At 38.4% G+C, this 27,966-nt stretch overlaps 2 protein-coding genes across 2 annotated transcripts; one reads left to right on the plus strand and one right to left on the minus strand.

Annotated features, from left to right (window-relative positions):
- Window positions 1–632: 632 nt before the first annotated feature.
- Window positions 633–14,494, minus strand: LOC140925599 (uncharacterized). The gene is made up of 5 exons (XM_073375518.1): window positions 14,362–14,494; window positions 13,040–13,161; window positions 12,118–12,498; window positions 4,418–6,931; window positions 633–3,840 (listed from the first exon to the last, which is right to left on the minus strand). The coding sequence occupies exons 1-5, from the start codon at window positions 14,394–14,396 to the stop codon at window positions 2,336–2,338; spliced, it is 4,557 nt and encodes a 1,518-aa protein (XP_073231619.1). The 5' UTR covers window positions 14,397–14,494; the 3' UTR covers window positions 633–2,335.
- A 2,185-nt stretch (window positions 14,495–16,679) lies between these two features.
- Window positions 16,680–27,960, plus strand: LOC140927663 (sulfotransferase 1C2-like). The gene is made up of 4 exons (XM_073377341.1): window positions 16,680–16,890; window positions 22,837–23,181; window positions 25,455–25,549; window positions 27,470–27,960. The coding sequence occupies exons 1-4, from the start codon at window positions 16,710–16,712 to the stop codon at window positions 27,740–27,742; spliced, it is 894 nt and encodes a 297-aa protein (XP_073233442.1). The 5' UTR covers window positions 16,680–16,709; the 3' UTR covers window positions 27,743–27,960.
- Window positions 27,961–27,966: the final 6 nt, after the last annotated feature.

Below are 27,966 nucleotides of genomic sequence, written 5' to 3' on the forward strand. Positions count from 1 at the left end.
ACCATAGGATTTCATCCACAGATTTCAATTTACTAGAACTACTTATAAAATAACTAAGATAGTACGCGCGCTATGATTGGCCGAGAGGAGTGTTTGCATGAGAGTCTGTAAACATGGTTGTGCCCTAAAGAAGTTTTGCTTTTCGCGCGCTAATCACGCAAGCACGAATTTGAAAAAGTTTTCGAGTTCAAAACTCGACTGACAAGTTTACTTTATTTACCTGTTCCTTCGTCGGCTGAAACTTGGAAAATCGTTACAAAGAAGATGTGTCAATTTTTCTTCGCTTAAGCTGACATTTTAAGCGAGAAAAATCCGTATTTTGGAAAGCATGTTTATTTTTTTGCAAAACAAGAACTGATTACGCGTGCAAGACTTTGTGGACAAGACTTTGCGACTGGTAAGAATTTCTCTTTTAATCCATACAAAGAGTTTTGCGTTTTTTCTCGGGAAAGTTATTTTATAAAAGCAATAGAAAACTTTTTACCTGTGTTTGCATAGCCTGATATAAACACGAGAGGGGTTGGGAGAATTTGAGACAGTTATGCAAACCCTTCGTCTCGGGTTTGCATAACTGTCTCGAATTCTCCCAACCCCTCTCGTGTTTATATCAGGCTATGCAAACACGGAAAACGTTTTCTATTGCATGCTTAAATACTAAATAAAAAGTACCATGTGAAAGTACTGCTGAAGAGGTTTCATTTGAATGGTAACGCCATAAGATTTCATCCACAGATTTCAATTTACTAGAACTACATACTCAATAAATAGTACCATGTAAAATAACTTCTGAAGAGGTTTCATTTGAAAACATAGGATTTCATCCACAGACTCAAAAGTTACAACTACCTTACAAGACTCCATCACTCACTCACTGGGAGAGAAAGGGTTATAGTCTGTGGCAATCATTAGTGAGTTGACGCAAAGGAGGGTAAAGTTTGGCGAGAAGTTTCTTCAAATAAAATTACTCAGGGTCAAGCTGGTCACACAAGGTTTGTCGTCTTCTTTCCTCTCCCGTCCTGTTGCGTAAGTTCACTAATCTAGGGCGCTTACGTTCTAGGCCGTTTCGCGAATGCGTTATTGAATGACCCTTTTTCAGTTCCGTTAGAGAACGTTAGAGAAATGACCAGCTAAAGCGTTAAGAAAACGATAGGGCTCACACGGTCCTATGACGGTAATGACCCCGTACAAAACTCCTAAGAATAAACTGTCCAATCCGATGCACTTCGTAAAAACAAAGTAATTGTTTGAACCAGCGGAGAGGGGTTAAAAGAATTCCGCAACATCACGTTAAAATCTCTACAAAATCTCGAAACTACTTTAGGACTGTCGGATTGTTGGGTTACGATTTTTAACTTTTTGACAAGGCCATGAGCAAAATCAGACGATCATAATAAAATTCGACATAATTTTAAGCTAACAAACTATGAGCTCGTTATCTAATCTCCGGTTATCTTTCTCAGATGCAATTTGAACGCACACTGAAACAGATAAATTGACCAATAAAGACAACTCTGGGTTACCTAATCTTACGTTTACTTATGTTTTATTTTCTCAAGCCCAAAATGGAAACCAGAGATTGAATTATTATAATATTTTTTAAGAAACGAAATTATCACGAGAGTGGGAGACAGGAGTACCGGGACAACAGATCTGGAAATGCCCGTCTTTATGCGGAGATGGTGTATGTTTTTGTTTTTTATCCGTTCTTAACCTTAAATTTGCGGTATTACTGAAAAAGTCAGAAAATGACCGTGACGGTGTAGTGGTGTTAAATGACCAAAAAAAAAAAATTGAAGAAAACAGACGACGTATGACAGTTTACACTTAACACTAAAGTTGCTAGATTTTCACCTTGTTACTCGATTTCTGAAACTATATAATAATTCTAGTGTTTTAGTTTTTAAAAAAAAATTGCAATAAGCATTAAAAATCGCGTCGTTGCAGTAAAAGAGTCACGACATTATGACCTGTTATTTGCAGTTAACCAAACCGTTTCGATCAGTAATTATTGTTCACAAACGAATGCGGAGAGCGAGAACTTCTTGTTGTAATCTCATTTCTTGCAATATAAGAGCCCTAATTAATGAAGTCTCAATTGCCTTCATCGTCAAGTTTCTGGCTTACAGTCATATTCATGATTTTTCCAAAAAGCTGAGGCACCCTTCCGATTGACTTTGATCATCGTTTTCTACCCCACGAGATGAACAGAACAACTACGATTTTAAAACTGACTGGTTAGTCAGCGTATTTCAAAGCTCACCGGTGACCGGCCTGTGGGTCTTCTGTATGATGCTTTTAATGTCCGACTTCATTTATGAATACCAGATGCTAAACCTTATTGATCAGTCTCAGAATTTTCCGATTCACCTCCATCACCGTCTTCACTTTGGTCAGAAGAATACATATAAGACATCTCTTCCAGTATTTTTGAAGTGTCCGCTTCCTCAGCGATCTGTTCAACATAAGAGCAAACTGCTCCAGTGACGGTTGACGCATTAGGCCCCATCATCATTCCTTGTGGTTTCAATTGAAATGAAGAAATCTCAGCATTTAATCCATTCAGCGTTATTTGGAAGAATCTCCCAAATGAAGTAAAACCAACAACTTTGTCTTCCTTGGGGGAGACAGTCATGAAGGAAATGTTTTCACCCACAACTGGAAATCTAATGAAAGAAATGGCTTTCCGCTCAAGTACGTCCCACAAGAACACAGCACCATCAATACCATATGATATAATGTAGCGCTTCCCATTTAAAAACCGGCAAAACTCGATTTTACCTAAATGGGCGCGAGGTAGCTTTAAAACGAGCTGCGGGTTGGCATGACTGTTAAGAGAGTAGAGTAAGATTCTATCCACAACGCAACAAGCCAATAGATCATTGTTGCGTGACACTGTGCAGTAGGTGATTATGTCAGCTTTACTATACAGCACGTCGACATCCAGTCTTGTCGATGCTTTACTTGTAATCGTCGCAGGATCCCAGATCTCGATGTGAAGCTCAGTGGAAAAAACTATTTTGTTATCTACTGTAAAGAAGCAGCAAAAATCCTCAGATACAAGCCCAGGTGGGTTAAATGATGCTAACGTTTCTCTCCTTCTAACATCCCACACGAAAAAAGGACAATTCCTGATACAATAAAGAAGTGAGGCACTGTCACCCGAGAATGTAAGCTGAAGGACACTGAACTTGCGATTATCTTTAAAAACTGAACAAGGAAAACTGCACTTGTCTGATCCAATTGTATCGTGCAACGTTATCATCTTACCATGGTGAGCAGCAATTAGCTTCCCATCCGAGGAAAATGCGCATTTCTCTACGTGCCAAGGGCCAAGCAAACCGGAGTCCAAGGGAGGTTCAGCAAATATAGTTTTGGTACATAAATCGCCAGCTGCTTGAAATGACAAAACTGATGAATCAGTGCAAAGAACCAAGAAAGTGTCATCTGAAACGAAGTTTGCTTGCATTGGAATTTTCACTGATGGAATAAGAAAATGTTTCAAAAAATCACAGGGGAAGTCTTCCAAAAACAGAGTTTTACCCTCGTCATCGGCCTGAAAATGATAGCCTGAGTGCCCTTCAGAAATGAAGAATAACGGGATATCTCCTGAGATGCTTTGCAGAAATGTACCCGATTGTAGAGAAAGGGCGTGGAGTGAGTTGTAAACACTTAAGTACAAGAAAAATGAGTGATCATTTGTGAAACCAAATTGAGCGACCTCCTTGATGACGTATTCTGGGTTGTTGGAATGTTGCTGCTGATAATATGGATGTGTTACACGAAACAAGCAGACCACAGTCTCAGCATCTTTAACAAGCCGTTTGGCCACCCATATCACTCCTGGTGATAAGCAAGGTATACTGTCAGAGAAAAACACTTTTTTGCCTTCATCAGGGAGATTTTCCAGTTCGAACGCTACTATTGGTCAAACTGTTGATAAGACTGACGCCTTTTCTATTGCTTCATAAGTGTCATCGTTGGATACGTCGGTAAATGTATAAGTAGATAAGGCTGGCGCCTTTTCTATTGCTTCATAAGTGTCATCGTTGGATAAGTCGGTAAATGTATAAGTCGATAAGGCTGGCGCTCCAATAGTGTCATCGTTGGGTAAGTCGAGCGTGGACCGAGCGTGCAAAACCACTTCAAGTTCCAATATATCCATCAATGGATGGGAGCTGTGTAGAACAGTCGTGGTGCCTGTCTGGAGATAGAGAGCACATAGACGGAAGTCATGAGTCACATAAAGAACTACATCTTCCTCCACGAGAGCATAACATCTGATCTTTTTAACAACACGTTTCACGTTTTGGCTATCCACCATAAAGCCAACTGTTCCATCAGGACGAGGGCAATACCATTCAAATCTCTCTTTTAGCGTGGGTAGAAGGCAGAAAAAAAAAATCTTCCTCAGAACTACTTTTATGGAAAAGAAGGTGATGACAAATAGTGCTTAGTAAAGCAATATTGGCGAGTGAGAGAGCCTTATCAATACCGGTAAACAGTGTGCCACATGTTTCGAATGCTGTGCCTAGGTGCCAAAAATGAATAAAGGGGCACACCTCAACGCCGGAAGATGAGGCTACATTAAGCACAGGTTTACCCGTTTGCGCATTCCAAACTTGATACTTAAATATCTCAGAATAGTGGTCAATAACAAACTGGCGAACTTCTTCCAAGGTTAATGCCTCATAATCTCTTGACAATTTACACCTGGGACAATCTGGAACCAGAAAAGTCAAATCTCCTCTATCAAGTTGTACTTTTTCTAACAGTGAACACCATTCTTCGCACTTCATTTCGCTGAGGAGATGTAACAATGGCCTCATTGCTGTAATGCGCGAATCTTGCGTTGCTAATTGGGGGTGTTTTCTTGTCACTTTCAGCTTGTCAGGAAAATATCGACATAAGGGTTCTCTTTTACCGCTCCGTTCAATTTCCAATTTGGCCCACAAACAAAGGTGATTTAAAAGGCACAACCAGCACTTGGGAGTAAGTAAACTGTTACATTTCACCACTATGTGTTGTCGATCAAGGGTAAACGAAAACCACTCAGATGAAAGATGAACTGTCTGTAATGGATAATATGTTTCAATAACTCCTCGCTTTACTGAGAAGGCTCTATCAAATTTTCCAAAGAAGACAAAATTACCACAGGAAGAAAATGCCAGACGTTTTACGTCTTCCAATTCTTCTGTTTTGACTGGGCCAAGCAACCTTTCAAGGGAGCATGAATTGTACAACGAGATGCATCCGTTTTTGACTTCGGCTAAAAACTTCCCATCAGGAGAAAAAGCAAAGCAACTCCTGACCTTGTTACGAGTGGCTTTAGGAGCAGGGAAAGGAAGCCAACTCCACTCCATCCAAGTGGTGGACACTCCATCGGGAATTGTCATGTTTAATTTGACAGCTTTGGACACCATTTGCAGGCAGGAAGGAAGAAGATGTGGACATTCCAGAAGAGTATGGATATTTCTTTCCAGCGCTCTGCAAACTCCTTGCAGAATTTCCTTTTCAGTATCATCAAGAGTCTGTGAGCGAGCAGAAAGCTTGAGATCACCAATCACAGAATAAACGCCAATCCGGCTTTTCTGTATTCTCTGCTGGATAAACTGGTAGCTTGTCATGCAGTTGTAAACGATCTTCATCGAACCTGCGTCATCGTAACCACACAAAACACGAACGCCAACATGCAAGACATAATCCAGAAAATCTTTATCGACAGACGGATGTTTCTTCGCGGATGAGAAGTCCATCACAGGGGGAAGAAATTTCAGAACAATATTTTTTAAGAACTCCCCTGCTTTGGTAGTGTCGACAAAAAATCGTCGAGCTTTGTTCCTATCGGTCAGCCAGGATGGGATTAAGTTGTGAAGAAATGCAAAGGTCAGATCAGAAGCTCGGAGTACCAAAAATATTGAAACGGTGTCAATAACTTCTTGTTCGTCCAGGTTTGATTTTTCCCTCTTTACAAGGAATGAAATAAATGACCGCGGAAGAGGAGAAGGAGAAGCTACAACACAACCGAAAAAAGTTCTGAAGAGATCTGCTCCCAATTTATCAAAAATCCGCTTGAAATTGACATAAAAAAAATCATCAATATCCCCTGGAAAAAGTTCTGTCAGTTCACCAATGTTACCTGAACATGCTAAATTATTTAACATTTCTACCATGTAGAACGCGTACAAGAACAACCCATTGCACTTCTTTGTTACGATTTCAAATGTGCATGGGAGACAGGAAAAATCGACTCTTTTCTCCAAAAATTGCTTTATGTCCTGCTCGTGCTTCTGATAAACATTAAGATGTTTGCCGTATCCAGCGCATATTTTAATGCAAGGGTTATAATTTTTCAGAAAGAGCTGCACGGTATCTTCAGGGCGACTGGTGATAAAAAACAAAAGCCACTTTGGAAACCGGGGAAAACGGCGCATAACCAGATCAAGAAAATCCTCCCTGGACTTGTACTCTGTCTCATCTAGAACGTCAATAATGACTAATTTTCTTTGTTCACAAGCCTCGCACTTACCTAAAGGTTCTTCTAACAGTTTCGTAGACAACTCACCAATACCTAACTTACGATTGGCTAATGTCATTCTTACACCACCCTCCCCTCCCACTAAATTACTATACTTAACACTGCATTTACAAAGTTGACAAGCTATAGTACCTAGAAGAATTCTGGGATCATTTCTTGTCAAATCATTGTGGCGACAGAAGTAGGCAGCGCCTAAGTACCCATCATCCTGTACCCGCTTTGCCAGGGCTCCTGCTATTACACTTTTGCCAACTCCTGCATCACCCAGGAGAACATAAGCTCTGGAGTCACCAGGAGCATGGAACCAAGTGTCAATGTCTCCAAATAGCCACTCTCTCGTGTCTGGATCGTGTCGCCCGGCAAAAAAGGTGATATCGGACTCAAAATTGGAAATTTCTACAAAGCAAAAAGGAGAAAAACACAAAAGAGCTTCGTCAGTTCGCGAAACACATATCATAAGACACTGGGGTATTGTCAGAGTAATTTATATTCTGTGCTGCAAAGATGTCATTACTTACTACGGTGGCCCGTAAGGGATATTACAATATTTATTTTTTTGCTAAGTTATCGCGCGATAAATTGCAATTTATCACATGATAGAGAAGCTGGAAAGTTGCACGTGGAAAAAACAGCTATGCCGGATAATAAAATCCATGTTGGTCGGATAAAAACTTTGGATTCAAAATTTAAATATTTATTTTATTGCACTTTTTTTTACTTTGCTTTGAATGGCACATACTTAGAACGTCTCACAGGCTCCGCTATTCCATGATGCAAATCACCAACAATATAAGGCGACAGGTAGAGCTTGATCAGCACGCGAAGAAAGTCGTGTCCGACAGCCCGGGGCTAGTGGATTTTGCGATCGGGCAAGTTAATTCTGTGCTTAACTTGCCCGACGGGCAAGTGAAGATTTTTCGGAGAATTAAAATTACAAAAGTACTGTAAGACAAATGTTTTAAATTCCTAATAAATTCCTGCGGACAGAAAGTCGCTCCGACGAAGTGAAATCTGCTTAAACAAGACGAAGTATCGCATTACATGTCAGACAAGGCGCATAAAGTAAAAGCAGATATTGAAAAAAACTTTGGAGGTAAATGTTGCCCGTGACTAATTCTTTCTGATTCAGAGAAAGCTATTTGTTTTAATTTTGCTTCATAATCATTTGCGAGGAACATAAACAAAAGATTTTGATCCTGAACTCCAGTGAGAAATTTATTATGGTTTTAGCAAATATTGGACAGATGCGTTTCAATATGGTAAATTCTAAACACTGATGCTATACGTGTTTGCTGATTAAAATATATAGACCACATCGTATTGTTTTTACTTTTCACGAAAATCTTTCAGATGAAAAGTTGCCAGAAATGAAACAAACATTCTTGTTCTTTTGAAACCTAAAACCTTTGGTTACTTGTAACAAGATGAACCCCAAATTTACATAATTTTTGTTTGCGTGATATTTGTTCACTGATGCGTGACTCGGCACTCGGACTTTCCACTTTTCCGTGAACTTGAAACTTGACTTGGAAAACCGACTGCCAAACAAACCTTCTTCAGAAAAATGATTCGCTGAATGCACTACTTTTGAATGAGAAGCAAACTGATGGAAGCTATCAAATTTTTATTGCCTTTAACAATATAAACATCTCCCCTGTCAGCGGCTAAGAAATACTCCTGGGGGAAATTTTTTTGGCCGCAAATTGCAGAATGAAGCGCTTTCACTGGCAGCTTTTTGCGTTGTTGTTTAGTGTGTCCATTGAGAACTTTGGTTTCACGGTTTCAACTCCGTTTTTTTTTCTCTTAAAAAATGTTTCTCTAAAATTGTGACATGTCTAAAATGCATGTCAATCATTCACGTGTTCCGGTGGACTTAGAAAAAAATTCTACAGTGTGGCAGCGCCGAGAGCAAAACAGCAAAACTAGTTGAAGACATAGGAAGTGAAGATTGCGTTGAACTCAAAGCGTTACAGATCAGAAGCTTGAGTATTTGGCAATTTTCACAAGAGGTTAACCAGTAATAGGTAGTTTTTGGCATTTTTTTTTTTCAAAGAAAAACGTTTGTCTGTTATTTGGACCTTCATTCCGTTAGCTTCACTTAAATTCCTTATTATTTTCATCATGGTGAGTTGACTTTCAACACAAAGGCATTTATGTCATTCTGCTTATGAAAAATTTTTTTCGGGCTACTCAAAATGACTTTCGGGCTAGTACATGTTAGTTAACGCTTGCCAAAAGGGCAAGCTGTAAAATTGACTTTCTTTGCACCCTGTTGATATATGAACTAACGCAAAAAGCAAAGTAAAAGAGACTTGTAGGAGAGCAAAACACTCTAGCTCTCTCTCCACGTGCAACTTTCCAGCCTCTCTTTATCATGTGATAAGTTGCAGTTTATCGCGCGATAACTGTTCATTGCATCGCGCGATATGAATATGAATGACTATTAATGAGACATTAATGTAAACATGGGGAAAAAAGAAAACAAAATTTCATTGTCAATTAGTTCCTACTTGAATCGATTGGTCTTGTGTTAACATAACCAACGCGGAATCAAGCATGACATTCCCTTAGCAACATAACAATTGAGCCAATCAGAGATCAGCTGAATGCATCTTTCTACTATTACTATGCTACTATGCTACTATGGGATAAGCTGTATTGCACAAACTGTAGTGCAACTGCTCTTTCTTAAATTAAAAAAACAAAATCATAATACTACTACTACTAATAATAACAACAAAAAACGAACTTCAAAGCGGTTGTCATCGCGATTGTTATTATTCAAATATTAAGAGACAGAGGCACTTCAATGCATCCAATACATTTTGTTCAAGAGAGGATAAAGGGGACAGAGAGGGGCATCCCCCATACACACCCTATTCCATACGTAATTCGTCTCGAGTTATTTTTAGAATCGGGATAAAGTTACCTCGCGCGGTGGGTGGATGTTTCGTGGAGGTTTCGCATGACTAAACGCCGTGCAAAACACGTCACGCGAAAGGCAATGAAAGCGTAAAGAGATCAAGAACATTCCTGAATATTGACGCGAAATGAGTTGGCGCTCACCTGGGAATAGGGAATCGCTAGACTCTTTGACAACCCGTGAAATCAGTTTAACTCGAAGTTGTCGTAACCTCAGTGCTTTCATAAAATGAGAAATTTCGCTGGTTTATTGAAACCGGTCGTTTGCACAATAAAGCAAATAGGACGCCAAGTGTTATTTTTCTTGAATAATAAAAGACTAATAAAAGAATAAATATCAAACCAGATATTGCTCTCTTCAAACTATAAATTATAAATGATCCTGAGAGAATATTCAGTGTGTTAAGGATTTCCCCGCTGTACTGTTAGCTCTATACAAGAGAGGAAGGGCAATTCTTTTTTCCTTTTTTTCGCTGACACAGCTTTAGCAGAAATCTCTTTGTAGTTGTTTTCGTCGACGAAACGAATAGCAATATCGCTCTCGGCGTATTTTGCCAGTTTTGTTCTGCGTCAATTCGTGAAGGACGCGTGGCTCTGAGCGTGGGTCATCCACGCGGAACACATTCGCGCTATGTGATTGGCTGTTGTCTAATCCCCTTTAGGAAATCTGGTCTTAAAAATAACTCGATACGAATTACCTATGGAATAGGGTGTGTATGGTGGATGCCTTCTCTGTCCCCTTTATCCTCTCTTGATTTTGTTGTTTGATGGTTGTTAGTGTTTCATATTGAAACAAAATTAGTACTGTTATTAATTGCTGAAAATTTCCATTCTTTATATAGTTCAGAAAATGTTATATTTCTTTTATTACTAATGTTCTTATCAAAAATATTTTGAAATACATTTCATATCTGACGAGAGAGATTTTATAGTATAATTATTTGTGATAGCAATATCAGTGGTAATGATGACTGTGTAGAAAGCAGGCCATTACTATTAATTGTTTGTTGAATGAAGAAGTATCAAACAGTTGTTTTCAAATAAAAGTGCTGAAGCACAAATTAAGAATTTCAATTCTCTTTATCTTTAGGCATTGTTTTACGTTACCTTTTTCCCCCTTATCCCATACTTTTATATGCTATAGCATTTCGCTTCCTCTGCGAGATATTTTTTTTAAAGTATCATCGCTCGCAAGATTTTTTTTAGACAAGTTTCCCTAGCAGGAATTTTTTTGGGGGGAATTGTCACCCAACCTCAGGTTATTTCTAATGGTCCGTCCTTTACCGAATTTGCAATTATAATAGACTACGAGTAGTCCCCCATTTTTCTCAGGGATGGTAGAGCGAGCGAAACGCGAGCGCGCGTGAAAATCACCCCACGCGAGAAAAGGCGACACGCGGCGGGGAGAAAGAAAAATTTATCTCTCCACGCCGCGTGTCGCCTTTTCTCGCGTGGGGTGATTTTCACGCGTGCTCGCGTTTCGCTCGCTCTACTATCCCTGAGGAAAAATGGGGGACTACTCGTAGTCTACAATTATAAATGTCCGTTTTGAAAACTAACATTTTGACACGTTCTGGCATTGGTATCGCTGACTGATGAACTGTCAATGTTTGTGTAACCGCCGACAGGAAATGGTACATACCGCAAATCATCGACACCTGGTCCGCAGATCGCGGTAATAAAGAGGTTAAGTTTGTATGAATTTGCTCCCAAGAGCCGAGATTTTGTGTCCGTTGTCCGTATTAGTTGTCCATATTGTAAAGGTTTCTTTTTAGAGGAAATGCATGAGAATTTTGTCGGTACACAGGAAACTGTCCGTATTGGGGAGGTGTCCGTATAATAATAATAATAATAATAATAATAATAATAATAATAATAATAATAATAATAATAATAATAATAATAATCTTTTATTGATAACAAAACTAATTATTAAACCTATTTACAAGTCATTTCATTTCATAAACTCCTGTTCATTTCAATTAAAAAAAAACTCATTTCATAATAATAAAAATAAAAACTCATTTAATAATAATTATAATATAATAATAATAATAATAATAATAATAATAACAATAATAATAATAGACACTGATATAGCGCGGTATCCACTAATTGCTCAAAGCGCTGTACAATAATATGGTAAGAAACTAGAGTTAGAAACTATTATAAAATAAAATAAAGCTACTAAAATCAAACATCGTAGGCTAATTTAAATAAGTATGTCTTCAACTGCGTCCTGAACTGGTCAACAGATGTAACACCCCTGAGTTCAGGGGGCAATTGATTCCATAACCTAGGAGCAGCTGCGGAAAAAGCCCTATCACCATACGTCTTTAACCCAGTCCTAGGCAGAGCTAGGAAATTGTGGGAACTAGAACGAAGTAATCGTGGACCATCAGTGCAGCGTAAAAGTTCGGATAGGTAAGTTGGTAACAGGTGTCCGTATGGAGAGGTTCGACTGTATAACTTTCAAAGTCGAAACTTGCTCAAATTCTACGTTTACATGCGACCCACGTGACAGCGGTAAGTACTCTTACCAAAACCAAAATTAGCCACATAAAAGCGCCGTTAACACTGAATTCAAACATATTGAACTACCAAAAAATTGCCTAACTTTTGACGGTGGAGTCTGGCAATAAGAAAAATATTGTACTTACCAAAACTGATTTGAGGAACAGAAGATTGAAGTTGCTCTTCTACTTGTGTAACTCGTTGCTCTACAATTCCTATCCTCTCATCTGTACCAATCTGTTTAGTTTCCACAGCTGAGATACGTTTTTCCAGTTCCTTGACATCAGCTGCCACATCTTGCAGTGCATTTGTTACTGTCTCCCTGTCGCAATCCACTTCAAACATCATCTTGTCGACATCAGCTATCAGCTTATTAACATGCTGTTGTACCATCTGCAACAACGCTGGATCCAAGGAGGCACTCATGCACAGAGAAGGTCCTGGTATACAAGCAATGGTAAAAATTTGCCGATGACGTAATAGGAACGTGGGAAACGTAGCCAGGGATTTTTCTCTCTGGCTTGATGCTGAAGCTCATCATGTTTCTCATACAGGGAATGGGAGCTCACCTTCCTAACTGCCCAGCAAAATTCCGGCCCTATCTACCCCCCCCCCCCCCACCCAACACACACACACACACACACCCTCCTGGGCCCAGTTGTTCGAAGGCCGATTAGCGCTTAACCCAGGGTTAAATTTAACCCGTGTTTCCTTTTCTTGTGTTCAAAAGCATTTTCCTGGATAATTTTGTCTCTTATTTTTAGAGCTTCCAATCATCAACTTGTAGACAAAAAGACATAAAACTGAAATGCTTTTTAAGGTCTCAAATCTGAATTCAAATCTCGCACTAACCCTGGGTTATCTTAACCCAGCTTTGAACAACTCGGCCCTGGATGACAACAACAGTAGAATCATTATTCTCATACAGTCGTACACCAACATTATGTGTTATTTCCTTAAGTTTACCATATTTATGGTAGAGTAAAGCAAGCATTAACGAAAGCTACTTAAAAAATTGGTTTAAATCAATGTTTTGTTCAATTCTCTCACCATTTGGATAGTATTAACATAATCCTTTTGAAACTTCCTTTTCTACAAAAGAGCGAATTTGGTCCACTAGGTCCTTCAGTGCAAGACCAAACACCATCCATCTTTTCTTGCTGTCATTAATGTTTCCTAGAGCACTGGTACTAGAGTACAAAAAAATCAAAAACATGTTATGGCAAGTTGCTTCTCAAACTCATTAATAATTCACGAAGAGAAAACAAAGAAAGTTGTTGCCATAAATTAAAGGAGGTTTGCAATAGCTTTTTCTACAAGTTGAAGTCATGTTGACCTCCCTTACGTAAAATTATGTCATGGGTAACAAGTTAAATTAATGATGCAAGGGATGAAAATGAAAAATTTAGCTAGAAGGCCAATTTTAAGCGACTGACACATCAGAGTAGGATGGTGTTCAGATGTTTAAAAAATTACAAGGGTAAAATGGATTTTGCTGGACCACAGTACAAGGCATATGGTACAGCTCTATTTTTTTCCACTGATATAAACCATTCATTGTATTTTTCCATAATTCATTAAACCAACATGTAAAATTGAACTGTTAATAGCAAACCTAAAAATTAGCAGACCCAGCAAATTTTTTTGATGTGCTCTTTCCATCCCTGGTATTTTAAATTGCATTCCATAATTTTAGCACAAAAAAGGTCACATGATTCCCAGCTGCAAAGGATCTATTATTTTTCATTTGAGAGCCTGTCCTATCCCATTTTCAGACACCTCAAAGTTTGTCCACTAAAGCGGGTGTGGCACCTTTGTTAATCCTTAACTTGCCCTGGTATTGATATCAGATCTAATGTGCCTTGGTTTTGATACATTACTTCTAGTAGTTATTATTAATAATAATATTTATAATATTAATTTTATACTTGGCCCTGATGCTGAGGGAAATCATACAGTGTTTGGAGTTTCAGGGATCATACTAATTCATTCTTGGGATGTCTGGCTGAAATAATACCGTAAAATTCCAAAAATAAGCCCCCAGGGCTTATACTTTTCAAAGGCCCCTTTTGAGGGGCTTATTTTTTGAGGGGCTTATATTTGGAGGGGCTTATCTACGGAGGGAAACTTGCGTTTCAAAATCGATTAGGCTAGCCTTATAGTTGGAATTAAATTTACTGTTTTTGCTTTGTTTTACTTTGTATTTGAGGGGAGTTTTCCAAGTACAAGCCCCCGGAGGGCTTATATTTGGAGGGGTGATTTAACGGATGGTTTTTTGGGTTACCGGTTTGGGGAGCTTATACATGGAGGGACTTATTTTCAGAATTTTACGGTACCTTCTAACAGGTGAAAAAAAAGACAGTTGAAAGAAATCAGAGTGATCTTAATACCTTGAATTTGGCCCTGTTGCTGCTGCAGCTGCCATTGCTAATGCACATAGTTTGTTGTTGATTTATTAGTACTGACTGTACTTGATGTTTCCTCGTCCACTTTTTGACTGTTTATTGGCATCTATCATTTTAAGGAAAACCTCTGTCATTATTTCAATTAAATTGCATGTTATAATAAACTTTATTTGTGTTTTTGAATGTACAATTGTAAATCTCGCTATGTATAGGCAATTTACAAATGCTGCTTAAGATTGGATTATCAAAAAGAAAAAAAACAAAACAAAACAAAACAAAAAAAAAAACAGAAAAAAAATATCAGAATTGCATTAAGTCTGGGCTATCCCACTTCCTATTTCTACAACAAAAGATGTAATATATGTTGCTCTAATGGCTATATTTATCATTTTCTTGATTATATAAAGTTGCTGCTTTTTGTCAATGCCAATGTCATTCATCATGTCTAAGAATGTGGAGCATTCATAATAATAATAATAATAATAATAATAATAATTGTTGGGTTCACACTAGGCACTAAGTCTGTCTTAGCCTAAGTCAAGCCAAGTCACCCTAAGTCCGCTTAAGCGTTCAGACATATCTAGAAGACAAATTCTTTCCGTGCAAAGCTGTCATCATTAACAATAAAAATAACAGATAAGGTAACTAACATCATAAATGTGGTGAGGTAGTCACGATCCATTTTAGCGAAGAAGTTGAGATCAAAATGAGACCGAGAAGCCATAAAATCGCTGTAATTGCGACTGTTGTCTGTTTATTAAATTTACAAAGGTTGATCAGCCAAAAACTCTTGCAAAATCTTATGTTCCCGTGCTTCAGATCTGTTGGGAAATCAGCGAGGAATATCATAAGAAAAGAAAATGACAGTTACGTAGGCCAATAAAAAAGTGATCAAGCCACGCAACTTACGTCGCATAAGGTGAAAAGTTGGCAGCGTAATTGCCTTCTAACGTTTCGTCCTCTCAGCGATGCATCTTCAGTTAATTTTATTCGTGAGAAGTGACTGTGTCGTGATTTCTTTGCTCTTGGCGCCTAACGCGGGAATCTGTATCTGATAAAACCCACGATTTTGAAATTGTTTTGCTATCAGGTTTCTTAAGTCAGCCTTAAGTCATGTTTGAAACAGACTTAAGAACTGCTTAGGTCGTTTGAGTTTGCCGTCACTAAGACAGAAATCACGCTTCTGTGACCTAGCGGTTCACACCTGTCATTTTGACTAAGTCGACTTATATATGGAGATTACTAAGTCAGACTTAAGCTTAGTGGTCTAAAGTGAACCCAGCAAATAATGATGATAATAATAGAAAAGTAGTATGCAATAGTAATATCTCTAAGGTATTTCATTGGTTAAACATAAAAATAACTTTCATGTACTTTAAAACAAACATGCACACCGCTGCTGTTCACAAAACTGTAATATCTTTTTCTTAAAAATGCCTATACCTCAGCTTTGAGGATTGCATTGGCTTGTGTTAGCAATAACTAGTTAAATAATTAAGAAAAAGGGTTTATTAAACTACACTACATGATTAATTCTAGCTGGCCCTCCCCTACAACCCACAGCCTTCCCCCTTAACTGCAATTCCAGTGCCGCCCCGGCTAAAACACTTTGCTGTCACTCTTTGAATTTCTATCAGGACTGCTTGATTACGTAGATCATGTCGTTCTCATGCTAACTCGTATTTTTAAAGCCTAATTTCAGGAAAAAAAGGAAAAAGGTTTGCCTCAAAAAAAGGTCAACCTCAGCCTCACGTCTACTCAAAGGCTAGGATACTACATGCGCACAACCGTAAACTGGTCAATTGATTTACTTTGAGTTGCTCTTGGTTTTACAAATTTAATTGTTACACAAGGGATAGTTTAAAGTTGAAATGCATGGTCTCTTCCACATGGTTTGGTAAAAATGTGTGTAATCTGGCTTGCTCAAGTCCGAAAATACCTTGTGGAATGCTTTGTTGCAGTGTCTATAGGACGCTCAGACTCGATCGTATCGATCGAATCTTTTCGTGCCCTTCATATTTCTGCATATTTGTATGGTTGTCAATATGTAAGCATTTCTAATAAAATACCTACCTTCCTAGCTCCAAAGTGCTCATCGTTAATCTCCAGAATATTTTTTGAGTGTTCTAGCTCAGAAAATCACTCCAAACTGTTGATGATCAAAATAAAAGAACTTCGAAACGGGACGACGAACTTTCTAGCTCCTAAATCTGAAACTGAAAGTTTTCTGGGAAGTTTTCCGGATCATTTCCTGTAGCCCAGACCCTTCTCTCCGCCCCGAGGTTCGGTGATGGTGTTGTCGCTATAAATAACGCACCATCACACCAAGAATCATGGCGAACTTTCCGATCTTGCAAGAAATCAAAGGTGAATGGAAATCAACTAAAACAGTGGAAATAATGGGCTTAAGAATTCCGGCGTATTTTACTGACGATCCCCAGCTACTCTATGACTACATTGTCAACTTCAAGACGAAATCAGACGACGTGTTTGTAGTCAGCTATCCGAAAGCAGGTCAGTTTGTTAAAATTATTTTTTATCTCACAGGCAGCCCAAGTCACATATCGAACTGTAAAAGCACCCTGTAAGGAATAGCTGTATGTCGTGGTCTCTCGAGTGAAGGAAATGTGATATTACTCTAGCGAACTTTCCTTTTAAATTTTGTCCTATTCGTAATCTTATGTACGTACTCGTGTCGTTGCATTTTAATCATTTTTAAACCTCCCCGACTAAACTAAGGGGTCACCAAGGATTTAATGAAAGAAAATAAAACTGCCAAATAGTTTCAAGCAAAGAAAAGGAAACAAATAAAGAATGGTAACAATGTGGTCGTGCTGAAATTACAATCACTCTGTTCTCAATCTTGACTGTAATTAACTTACAAGATCATGCAATTAAATTGCGGATGTGAACAAACTTGAAACATGTCAAGATCCAGAGAAATCGGCAGCCAACAGTTAAATCCTATGAAATTATATGAAACTAAAACCATGGAAAATGCACTCGTTTTAGTTTTTGTTGTTTAATACTGGTCAACAAAACGATAAAACCAGTCACGCAAATCAGTGCATTTGGTATAAGTAATGGCAAAAGAATAACGAAAATTTTCGTGTTAAAACTAATAATGCAGTTTGAGGGGTCCATTAATGGAATAATGGAAAGGTTTTTGATTAGAATAATGAAGTGATGCCCTTTTGGGGTGAGGAATAACAAATTAACAAACATTTTCGAGAGGGAAAATTGAATAATTAGCATCCATTATGCTTTCTCACTCCCCTCAATACGCTCCACACTTAAGAAAGTTGGACTAGTAGCAGTCTCTTACTTTTCTTTGCAAAGTTACTGCATGCGAAATCCAAGCGCGTAACGTCGTTGTTTGCAGTCGCGCGGGCTGTAATAAGAGCTAGACTGATTTTAAGAGAAAGGCGGACTGCAAGCAGTCTATAACGGTCCGTGCACACTTCGGCCAATCTAATTTTCCATTTTTCCAACAAAAACGGAAAAAGGAAATATTACTTATCCTTATCATATTTACATATTTTAAAGTACAGAAAAAATTAGAAAAAAAGAAAATGGTCAGGAAAATTGATCATTTTTTCATTTTTCTAATGTTGAAGTCCGCTTCAAAAATACAAAAACTACTGTAAACGGCTAAAAGAGATATTTTGCTATTTTTTATTTTCTTCCTATTGTTAAAAAATGAGAAAAATGAAATAATGTCCAATTCCTAACTCATTTTTCTATTTTTCCGTTTTTCGCCAAAAATAGAAAAACGGAAAAATGAAAAAAATCATATTTATTCGCACCATTTTTTCATTTTTTCCATTTTGTTCAAAAAATGAAAAAATAGAAAAAAAGCATACTTATCGTCCAATTTTCCATAATTCCATTTTAATAAGAAAAATGAAAAAAATGACAAGTGTTGCAAGCAATTTTCTATTTTTCCATTTTTTAATAAATAGTAAAACTTTAAAACGATACACCCTTTCAGACCGTTTTTCGTTTTTTATTTTATTGAAAAATGGCGCAGAAAAGTGAGAAGTTATGAATATTTTAATGGTGAAGAAATGAAAAACCTAATTCGTATCCACTACCGACGCTCTAATTTGGTTAGAAGATTTACCCAGGGTCGGCAGAGATGTGGGGGAATTGGGGGGGGGGGGCGGGTGGGGGAGGGCTTAGTTTTCGAGAAGCGGACGTAGTTCCATTCACTTTTGATCTCGATTTCGCTGAAGGTTTGAGTTGTCGGGAGTCGACTGTGGATGAAAGCGGCGGGAAAACTGTAACGTACCGGCCGTGGAAATGAAGAACATTAGAAAGGGTACGAGGGAGGAGGAGAAGGCGTGAAAATTGGTACGGGAAAAGGGGGTGGTAACTCAACGGTTTTCATGCCAGCAACAGTATGGTCCCCGCACAAAAAAAGCGGTTCGTGAGGGAGATTAAGGGGAAGGAGTTAAAAACAAGGTCGTTGAACAGTCACATGCACAAAATAAATAAAGAGCACGGCAGTGAAAAGGTCAGACGCTTTTAAATGAAATAGATTCTCAAAAGTAGAGTGCTTAGCCTGCCGAAATAACGGATCTTGCCGCAGAACGGGTGTTTTAGGATTGCAAGAGTAAAGTATGTTGAATTAATATTATGGAGGAGAAACATAATGAGGCGGCTAGTATACACTCGCGGGAGAGAACATCTTAATGATCTGGCCCATACATTTGCTCATACATTTGATTAAACGTTGGATAGCGACTATCCACCGGATAAATCACTATCCAGCGGCCTGATAATTTTTTATGTATTTTATGGAAACCAATTGCGTTATCTACTGGATAGTTTTTTATCCAGCGGATAGCGTTATCCACCTTTTAAGCAACTCAGCCCTGGAAAGACGAGAGCAAAGATCGCTAATGTCGGGAAACCCATGCGACAAGTATGGGGAAACGTTCTACAGTTTGAATGGAACAGGAACACCTTATGGTGACGCAGTGTTAGAACGGGTCACAGAGTGAGTGCTAAGTAATGAGGTAAAGGAATCAGCTAATCAAATCCAAACGTGAAAGAAACTACTTTCGCATTCCGAGAACTAAAGCAGCCCCACCCACCCTTCCCATCCCACGTCTCCGCCGACCCTATGTAAATCGTCTAACAAAACTAGTGAGTCTAAAGTGGATTAGGTTTTTCTGTTCTTTGTTGGTAAATGTTCATGATTTGTAATTTTTCTTTGCTATTTTTCATTAAAACAAAAGATGAAAAATTATCCCTTTTTGTTTGTTTGTTTGTTTTGTATTTATTGAAAAAATGGAAAAATTACTCGTAACACTTGTCATTTTTTTCATTTTTCTTGTTAAAATGGAATTATGGAAAATTAGGCTATAGGTATGCCATTTTTCTATTTTTCCATTTTTTGAACAAAATGCAAAAAATGAAAAAATGGCTCGAATAAATATCATTTTTTCATTTTTCTGTTTTTCTATTTTTTGGGAAAAACGGAAAAAGAGAAAAATGATCTAGGACTCGGAGATTATTTTATTTTTCTCGTTTTTCTGACAATATCAAGAAAATAAAAATAGCAAAATATCGCTTTTAGCCGTTAACAGTATTTTTTGTATTTTTGAATTTAACCTCAAAATTAGAAAAATGAAAAAATGATCGATTTTCCTGACCATTTTCTTTTTTTCTCTTTTTTTCTGTACTTTGAAATAGCAAATATGATAAGGATAAGTAATATTTGCTTTTTCCGTTTTTGTTGGAAAAATGGAAAATTAGATTGGCCGAAGTGTGCACGGACCTATAACGACCTATAACCTATAACCTATGACCTATAATTCTAATGTTGAAGTCCGCTTCAAAAATACAAAAAATACTGTAAACGGCTAAAAGCGATATTTTGCTAGTTTTTATTTTCTTGCTATTGTTAGAAAATGAGAAAAATGAAATAATCTCCGATTCTTAACTCATTTTTCTATTTTTCCGTTTTTCGCAAAAAATAGAAAAACGAATAAATGAAAAAATCATATTTATTCGCACCATTTTTTCATTTTTTCCATTTTGTTCAAAAAATGAAAAAATAGACAAATAGCATACCTACCGCCTAATTTTCCATAATTCCATTTTAACAAGAAAAATGAAAATATGACAAGTGTTGCGAGCAATTTTCTATTTTTCCTCTTTTTTTGAATAAATAGAAAAGCTTTAACGATACACCCTTTCAGACAGTCTTTCATTTTTTATTTTATTGAAAAATGGCGCAGAAAAGTGAGAAGTTATGAATATTTTAACGGTGAAGAAAGGAAAAACCCAATTCGTATCCACTTTTGACTCACTAATTTGGTTAGAAGATTTACCCAGGGTAGGCGGATATGGGGGGGAATTTGGGGGAGGCGGGGGGGCGGCTTAGTTTTCGAGATGCGGACGTAGTTCCATTCACTTTTGATCTCGATTTCCCTGAAGGTTTGAGTTGTCGGGAGTCGACTGTGGATGAAAGCGGCGGGAAAGCCGTACCGTATCGGTCGTGGAAATGAAGAATATGAGAAAGAGTACGAGGGAGGAGGAGAAGGCGTGAAAATTGGTACGGGAAAAGGGGGTGGGGGTAACTCAACGGTTTTCATGCCAGCAACACTATGGTCCCAGCACAAAAAAAGCGGTTCGTGAGAGAGATTAAGGGGAAAACAAGAAGGTCGTTGGACACAAAATAAAGAAAGAACACGCAAGTGAAGAGGTCAGACGCTTTTAAATGAAATAGATGCTGAAAAGTAGACTGCTTAGCCTGCCGAAATAACGGATCTTGCCGCAGAACGGGTGTTTTAGGATTGCAAGAGTAAAGTATATTGAATTATTATTATGGAGGAGAAACATCACGAGGCGCCTAGTATACACTCGCGGGAGAGAACATCTTAATGCTCTGGCTCATACATTTGCTCATACATTTTTTTAAACGTTGGATAGCGACGATCCACCGGATAAATCACTATCCAGCGTCCTGATAATTTTTTATGTATTTTAGGGAAACCAATTGCGTTAACCACTTTATAGTTATTTATCAAGCGGATAGCGTTAACCACCTTTTAAGCAACTCAGCCCTGGAAAAAGGAGAGCAAAGACCAAGTATGGGGTAACGTTCCACAGTTTAAATGCAACAGGAACACTTTATGGTGACGCAGTGTTAGAACAGGTCAAAGAGTGAGTCCTAAGTAATGAGGTAAAGGAATCAGCTAATCAAATACAAAAGTGAATGAAACTACGTTCGCATTCCGAGAACGAAAGGCCCCCCATCCGCCCTCCCCATCCCACTTCTCCGCCGACCCTGTGTAAATCGTCTAACAAAACTAGTAAGTCTAAAGTGGATTAGGTTTTTCTTTTCTTTATTAGTAAATGTTCATGATTTGTCATTTTTTTTTGCTATTTTTCATTAAAACAAAAGATTGAAAATTGTCCGTTTTTGTTTGTTTGTTTGTTTTCTATTTATTGAAAAAATGGAAAAATTATTCGCAACACTTGTCATATTTTCATTTTTCTTGTTAAAATGGAATTATGGAAAATTAGGCGATAGGTATGCCATTTTTCTATTAATTTTTCATATTTTGAACAAAATGGAAAAAATGAAAAAATGGTGCGAATAAATATGATTTTTTCATTTTTCTGTTTTTCTATTTTTTGGGAAAAACGGAAAAATAGATAAATGAGTTAGGAATCAGAGATTATTTCATTTTTCTCATTTTCTAACAATAGCTGGAAAATAAAAAATAGCAAAATATCGCTTTTAGCCGTTTACAGTATTTTTTGTATTTTTGAAGCGGACTTCAAAATTAGAAAAATGAAAAAAATGATCAATTTTCCTGACCATTTTCTTTTTTTCTATTTTTGTCTGTACTTTAAAATATGTAAATATGATAAGGATAAGTAATATTTCCTTTTTCCGTTTTTGTTGGAAAATAGAAAATTAGATTGGCCGAAGTGTGCACGGACCTATAACGACTCTCAACTCCGGAATAACGAAAGCATCGAAATTAAACCGCTAAACAGATGGAGTCAGTCAGCGTTACCGTTTTTGCGGCAAAAAGGCATACACTCGAAAATTTTCCTGCAAGAAGTCCAACCACTTCGCCGTTATTTATTACATGACGAACTTGGTTGTACAATCTGGAATCCCGGGCTTTGGAATGCGAAATACATCTCAAGGAATCCGGAATCCCACTAACGATTGGAACTGGGTCCAGAATCCAAGTTCCTCTGAGAAAAACTGGGATGCAGTACCTGGAATCAGGAGTCCACGGTGTGGAAACCAGAATGCAGGACTGTCTTGGATTCCCTAGCCTGTGAACAGCAGACGCATTTCCGGTCGTCGCTTCTCTCCCTCCGAAAAACGGGAGGGAAAGAAGCGATGACCGGAAATGCGTCTGCTGTTCGCAGGCTATGGATTTCCTAAAATGGGCAGACTTGAATGTTAAATTTTGTCTCTTTAAGGAACAACTTGGGTTCAAGAAATTGTCTGGCAGATTTACCACAATGGAGAAGTCAACAGCAAACGAATTGAAGACCGTGTTCCATTCTTAGAAGAGGCTACTAATTCAAAAGCTTCACAACCGGACATTACTAGTTTACCAAGCCCCCGCCTTATTAAGACACACCTTTCTTATGAGGCTATACCAAAAGGTGTAAACGAGGAAACAACGTGCAAGTATATTTACGTTGCTCGAAATCCAAAAGATACTGCTGTATCAAATTATAAATTCCTGACAAGCTTGGGGAAAAATACTGGATTGAATGCATCGTGGGAATTTTATGCCAATCTATTTGTTCAGGGAAAATGTAAGTTATATAATTATTTTACGTGGTAGTATTTAATGCTTTTATAGTTGAACGTCCATTGGTTATGGGCACAGAGCTGCCACCCTATCCCAGACTTAGCACAAAAATTATCCACCATATCCTAGAGTAACTATAAACAATATTAGTTCATATTTTCTGTATACGATGATGATGATATTTCTCTCTTTCTTCGTAAATTTAATGGTAAGCGCTTTAAGATTGCTAAATTCGTGTTTTCCGTGGAGATCTTCAAGAGTTTAAATCTTAGACGTCAGGAGCCCATGACTAGAGAAGTCATGGGCTTGTGTGGACGTTCAAAAGAATGTTTGTTTTCGTTTTGTGTGGTCACACATGACAAAACACGTCAGTCGACTGGTTGTACTGTAGAGTCGGCCCGGGTGACAGGTATTTATCTCATAGACATGCTGTAATTAAAGTCATATTCGGGCACATTCGGCAATGTTCAAAAGGATTGGTGAACTAAAAATTAAGAGAATGTTCGAGTGATCTTGCTATAATACCTTAGAAAACTCAGAAGGGAAGAACGAATGTAATGCCTAGGAGTTTGATTTAATTGTCGGATAGCCCAGCTAGGGTGAGTTCAGTCCATGCTGAACAACGGGAGCCTATCTTACTGATGGGCCTCTGTGGTATCATCGCTATATTGTGAGATGAAGAAGGTGATACATATTTTGCTTACGGGTCGTTAGTCTGCAACTTGATCCTGGGGCGCGACGTAGTATGTAAGATTCAAATTTGAATTCTCATTTGTCAGCTGATTTGTTGCCCCAATGCATTTCCTACGGAAGTAGTGGGGAGAATTTGATAAAATATCAAGCAAATTCATCTTGCGTGATCATGTCCGTAATTCTTATGACCACTCTGTTTTACAAAGCATTGAATACGGGAGAAATTTGATGCTGATAACTGTTAGGGCTTAAAGGGTTAATGACGATACCACTGCGATGGTAAAGTCAGCGAACTTCTTTATAACGCAGGGCCCAATAGGAGTGACCCAAATAAGTAGTTTTGTAAAATGTCTAGGCTTGTTAACCCTGATCAGTGTTAGATTGTTTATTTTGGGGAGAGGTAATGAGCTTTGCAAAGTACATCCAGCAGGCGGTGGATGCACACACTGCACATAGAGTAAAGCTTGTCGATGAGACCCTGTAACTTGTAATGGAACAGGCGTCAAGGAAATCAATACTAGAATAACCGGAAGCTAACCGGAGATAAGTGGGGTAAATGCAAAGTTCCTTGGGGGGGCGGGGGGGGGAAGGGGGATGCCAAGAGACACTAAGTTCGTTGCAGAAGAAAACGTTCTTGTGAAATTTTTAGTAAATTGGAGGTCAGAGCAGCTACAAAATGTGATCAATATTTCGAGAGGGAGGGCCACAGGTCTAAAAATTATCAACGTAGTTCTAAAGGGGATAGGTGCGATATAACATAGCACCATAGTGTGTCGCAGACCGTCGCCAAATTTAGGAAATAGCGTCCGTGAACTCCGGAGATCAAGCGGAAGAAACATGTCAGACATGACTAGGGGGAGGGGTGGGGGGGAAAGAACCAAAACGCTCTCAGTCGCGGGTTTCTATTTAAGCAATAGAAAACGTTTTCCGTGTTTGCATAGCCTGATATAAACACGAGAGGAGTTGGGAGAATTCGAGACAGTTATGCAAACTCGAGACGAAGTCGAGGGTTTGGCATAACTGTCTCGAATTCTCCCAACGCCTCAAGTGTTTATATCAGGCTATGCAAACCCAGGAAAAAAGTTTTCTATTGCTTTTATAAAATAACTTTCCCGGGAAAAAAACGCAAAACTCTTTGTATGGCACTGATTAAAAGAGAAATTCTTACCAGTCGCAAAATCTTGTCCACGAAGTCTTGCACGCGTAATCAGCTCTTGTTTTGCAAAAAGATGCTTTGTAAAATACGGATTTTTGTCGCTTAAAATGTCGAGTTTTGAACTCGAAAACTTTTTCAAATTCGTGATTGCGTGAACAACTTGACGCCACAACCATGTTTACATACTACTCTCATTCAAACACTCCTCTCGGCCAATCAGAGCGCGCGTACTATCTTAGTTATTTTATAAAAGGATATTTTGGAAGGTGTCTCATTGAAAGGTCGAGTTTGGTCATGTTTACATATTTTTCTCTAAACTGGTTATGATGCTTCTTAACGTAGCAGAAAGAAGTAGTGTTAGAGGCATGGCAAAAAACCTTCATGACTTACTAGTCCTTATCAACCTACACAATTGTTGTTCTTTGCAGCAACCTGGAGTCACTGGGATAAACATGTACTTGGATGGTGGAAACACAAAGACGATGCTAATGTCTTGTTCCTTAAATATGAGGACTTGCAAAAGGTTTGTTATTCGGCATTGTCGGAGAATTACCGGTGAAGTCGTTTTTAGTTTTTGAAATTAATTCTGTTACATTAATTTGGTTTGCGTTGATTAATGCTTAGTGGTGGGTAGAAAACCGAATTAATTAAGCAATTATTGAATGAGGCTGGGTATCATCTGAAACATTTATGTGGAGATTGAGGAGGGTACGGATAACACCCTCCTGGTTTAAAAACAAGCTAAAATAGGCTTACCTCCATCGATGTTAAGTTCATCTTCGATACAGGGGCACCCAATGGACCTGTTCCTCATAATATCTGTTCTTCAGGCGATTTTTTGCTGGCTGGGAGATTTGGAAAAAATAATATGTCCTTGGAAGGAAAGTGAAAGTGTTACTGGGAAATAGACAATTCAGGGTGTCTGAGGGGATTTGGTTCTTTGGTGTTGCGAATAGCTGGTATGTGCTATTTGTCAGGAACCCCCCCTCACTGAATGGCTGAATTTTGCCCTATGACCATACCCAAACTGGCCAGTAATGTCTAGACATACGATTTCTGGGAAACCTTCCCAGTAAGTCAGGTTGCAGGTTGAAGGCGCACCTTGCTGGCTGGGAACTCTTCCATCAGTCTAGCTGGGAGTGAGGAACAGATAAATCATTTTCCCAGCAATCTCCCAAAATTCTTATAATGATTTCAGAAAGCTTTTTTCATGCTTTATTACTGTGTTGAGGTTTTTTTCTCAAAATTTCCTGTTGCGTGCCCATGTCGATAGTGCATGTTTATCGGCAAGTTTAGGAGATAAAGGGTTGTTCAGTTTTGCAAATATTTTCCAAATAACAGATCCCGAGATGTCGTACGTCGAGTTGTCTTCTTGCTGTTCTTGCTACGTTTTTAGCTAATAGTTTGCCTACCGGTATTTCTTCTTCGTGAAACGAGTGAAATGTTCCGCCATTTCGTATTCACTACCGAAACAACTCAACCTCGTCCCCATGTCTTCTCGGTTAACCGTTCAATAACCTGCAATTTTGTTGCACGATTGACGTCATCAGTTCACATTTCGTTAAATTCTTCCAAATTTGGTCGATAGTAGTTGGTTATGATGAATTATGCGTGGGATTTTAACCAATCAGAAACGGAGAAATATTTTGAATGAATAATAATATGCTTTATACAGAAGAGAGGTGTGATGTCACATTACCGTGGTAGGAAGATTTCTGGATCTCAACAATTTTTCTTGAAAGAGATGACCATTTGATTGTCGAACGATGGTTAGAAAAGCAAAGGCTATCCAGTTTTGCTCCTGAGTGCAGTCATGCGTTTGAAAGTCATTCAAGTTATTCAAATGAATTGCGATATTTGCAACAACACGGTTTATAGAGATCGAGAAGTTTTGCTACCATAGCAACGTGACGTAACAACTTCTCTTGTGACCCTCTCTATCACATGTTGTTTTTAGCATAACCATGCTTGATACAAACCTCTGATATTTAATTTTATATTGTAAAGTAGCTCTGCCAATGATTTTGATCTGTTATGTTTTAGTTAGTAATTGGCTAAAATTTTATTTGTGGAGGCCTTTTTCTTTTAAGTCCTATATGAAAAAAATAGACTTGGCACTTGAAACTTATTTTGTTTTATTAGTTTCACTTAAGAACTAAACATGAGAGGAGGCCTGATTGGCAAGTAGCCTCAAACTCAGACGTTCTTTTGGCTAGTCACGCAATCCTGCCTTGGTATGCTGCGCTGAGCGTCGATGGAATAGCCTCCCATGCCGACGTTCTTTGTGCGGAGAAGTAACGCGTGACGAAGCGCAAAGAACGTCTGCGTGAGAGGCTAGAATTGGGCGGGACAACGCACCAAAATTCTGAAGATTCAAAGTCTGAATTCCCCATCTTCTCTACCAGTTTTCAAGCCCCTTTACCCGTTTGTTTCTTCTCCTTAGGATCTTCTAAGCCTTGTTCGTATGATCTCCCAGTTCCTGAACAAGCCCCTGTCAGATGAACTCCTAAATCGCATAACAGAGCAGTGTACATTCAATGGAATGATGAAAAACGCGAAAAGTTACCTCCTGCGTGGAACGGAGGATGGACCAAAACTTCTGCGAAAGGGCGTGGTGGGAGACTGGAAGAATTACTTTACTCCAGAGCAAAGTGAGAGATTTGACAAGGAATTGTTAGCAAAATTAGACGGAACTGGATTAGAGTTTGAAATGTAGCAAACTTGTTTTCATTAAATATATTCGAAATTACAGAAGAGGCCCCTTAACACTTTGGGGAGACTGCGAAAGGATTCCTTTGCTCCAGAGCCAATGAGAGATTTGATAAGGACGGCTATACTTGAATTTGAGAACTGAAACTGATATAATTTTTGCCAGATTGCATCAAACTTCGGAAAGAATCTGCCAACCACTTTAATGAAATAAAAAGGGTGTATCGTATA

The sequence above is a fragment of the Porites lutea genome, chromosome 2, assembly GCF_958299795.1.
Source record: "Porites lutea chromosome 2, jaPorLute2.1, whole genome shotgun sequence".
NCBI classification, from domain to species: Eukaryota; Metazoa; Cnidaria; class Anthozoa; order Scleractinia; family Poritidae; genus Porites; species Porites lutea.

Coding starts and splice junctions, on each gene's coding strand:
- LOC140925599 (XM_073375518.1), bottom strand. CDS start 14,396: ATGGCAGCTGCAGCAGCAACAGGGCCAAATTCAAG. Junction 13,162..14,361: donor GCAACAGGGCCAAATTCAAG/GTATTAAGATCA, acceptor TTTGTACTCTAG/TACCAGTGCTCTAGGAAACA. Junction 6,932..12,117: donor TGTTCCTCAAATCAGTTTTG/GTAAGTACAATA, acceptor TTTGCTTTGTAG/AAATTTCCAATTTTGAGTCC.
- LOC140927663 (XM_073377341.1), top strand. CDS start 16,710: ATGGCGAACTTTCCGATCTTGCAAGAAATCAAAGGTGAATGGAAATCA. Junction 16,891..22,836: donor AGTCAGCTATCCGAAAGCAG/GTCAGTTTGTTA, acceptor TGTCTCTTTAAG/GAACAACTTGGGTTCAAGAA. Junction 23,182..25,454: donor TCTATTTGTTCAGGGAAAAT/GTAAGTTATATA, acceptor TGTTCTTTGCAG/CAACCTGGAGTCACTGGGAT.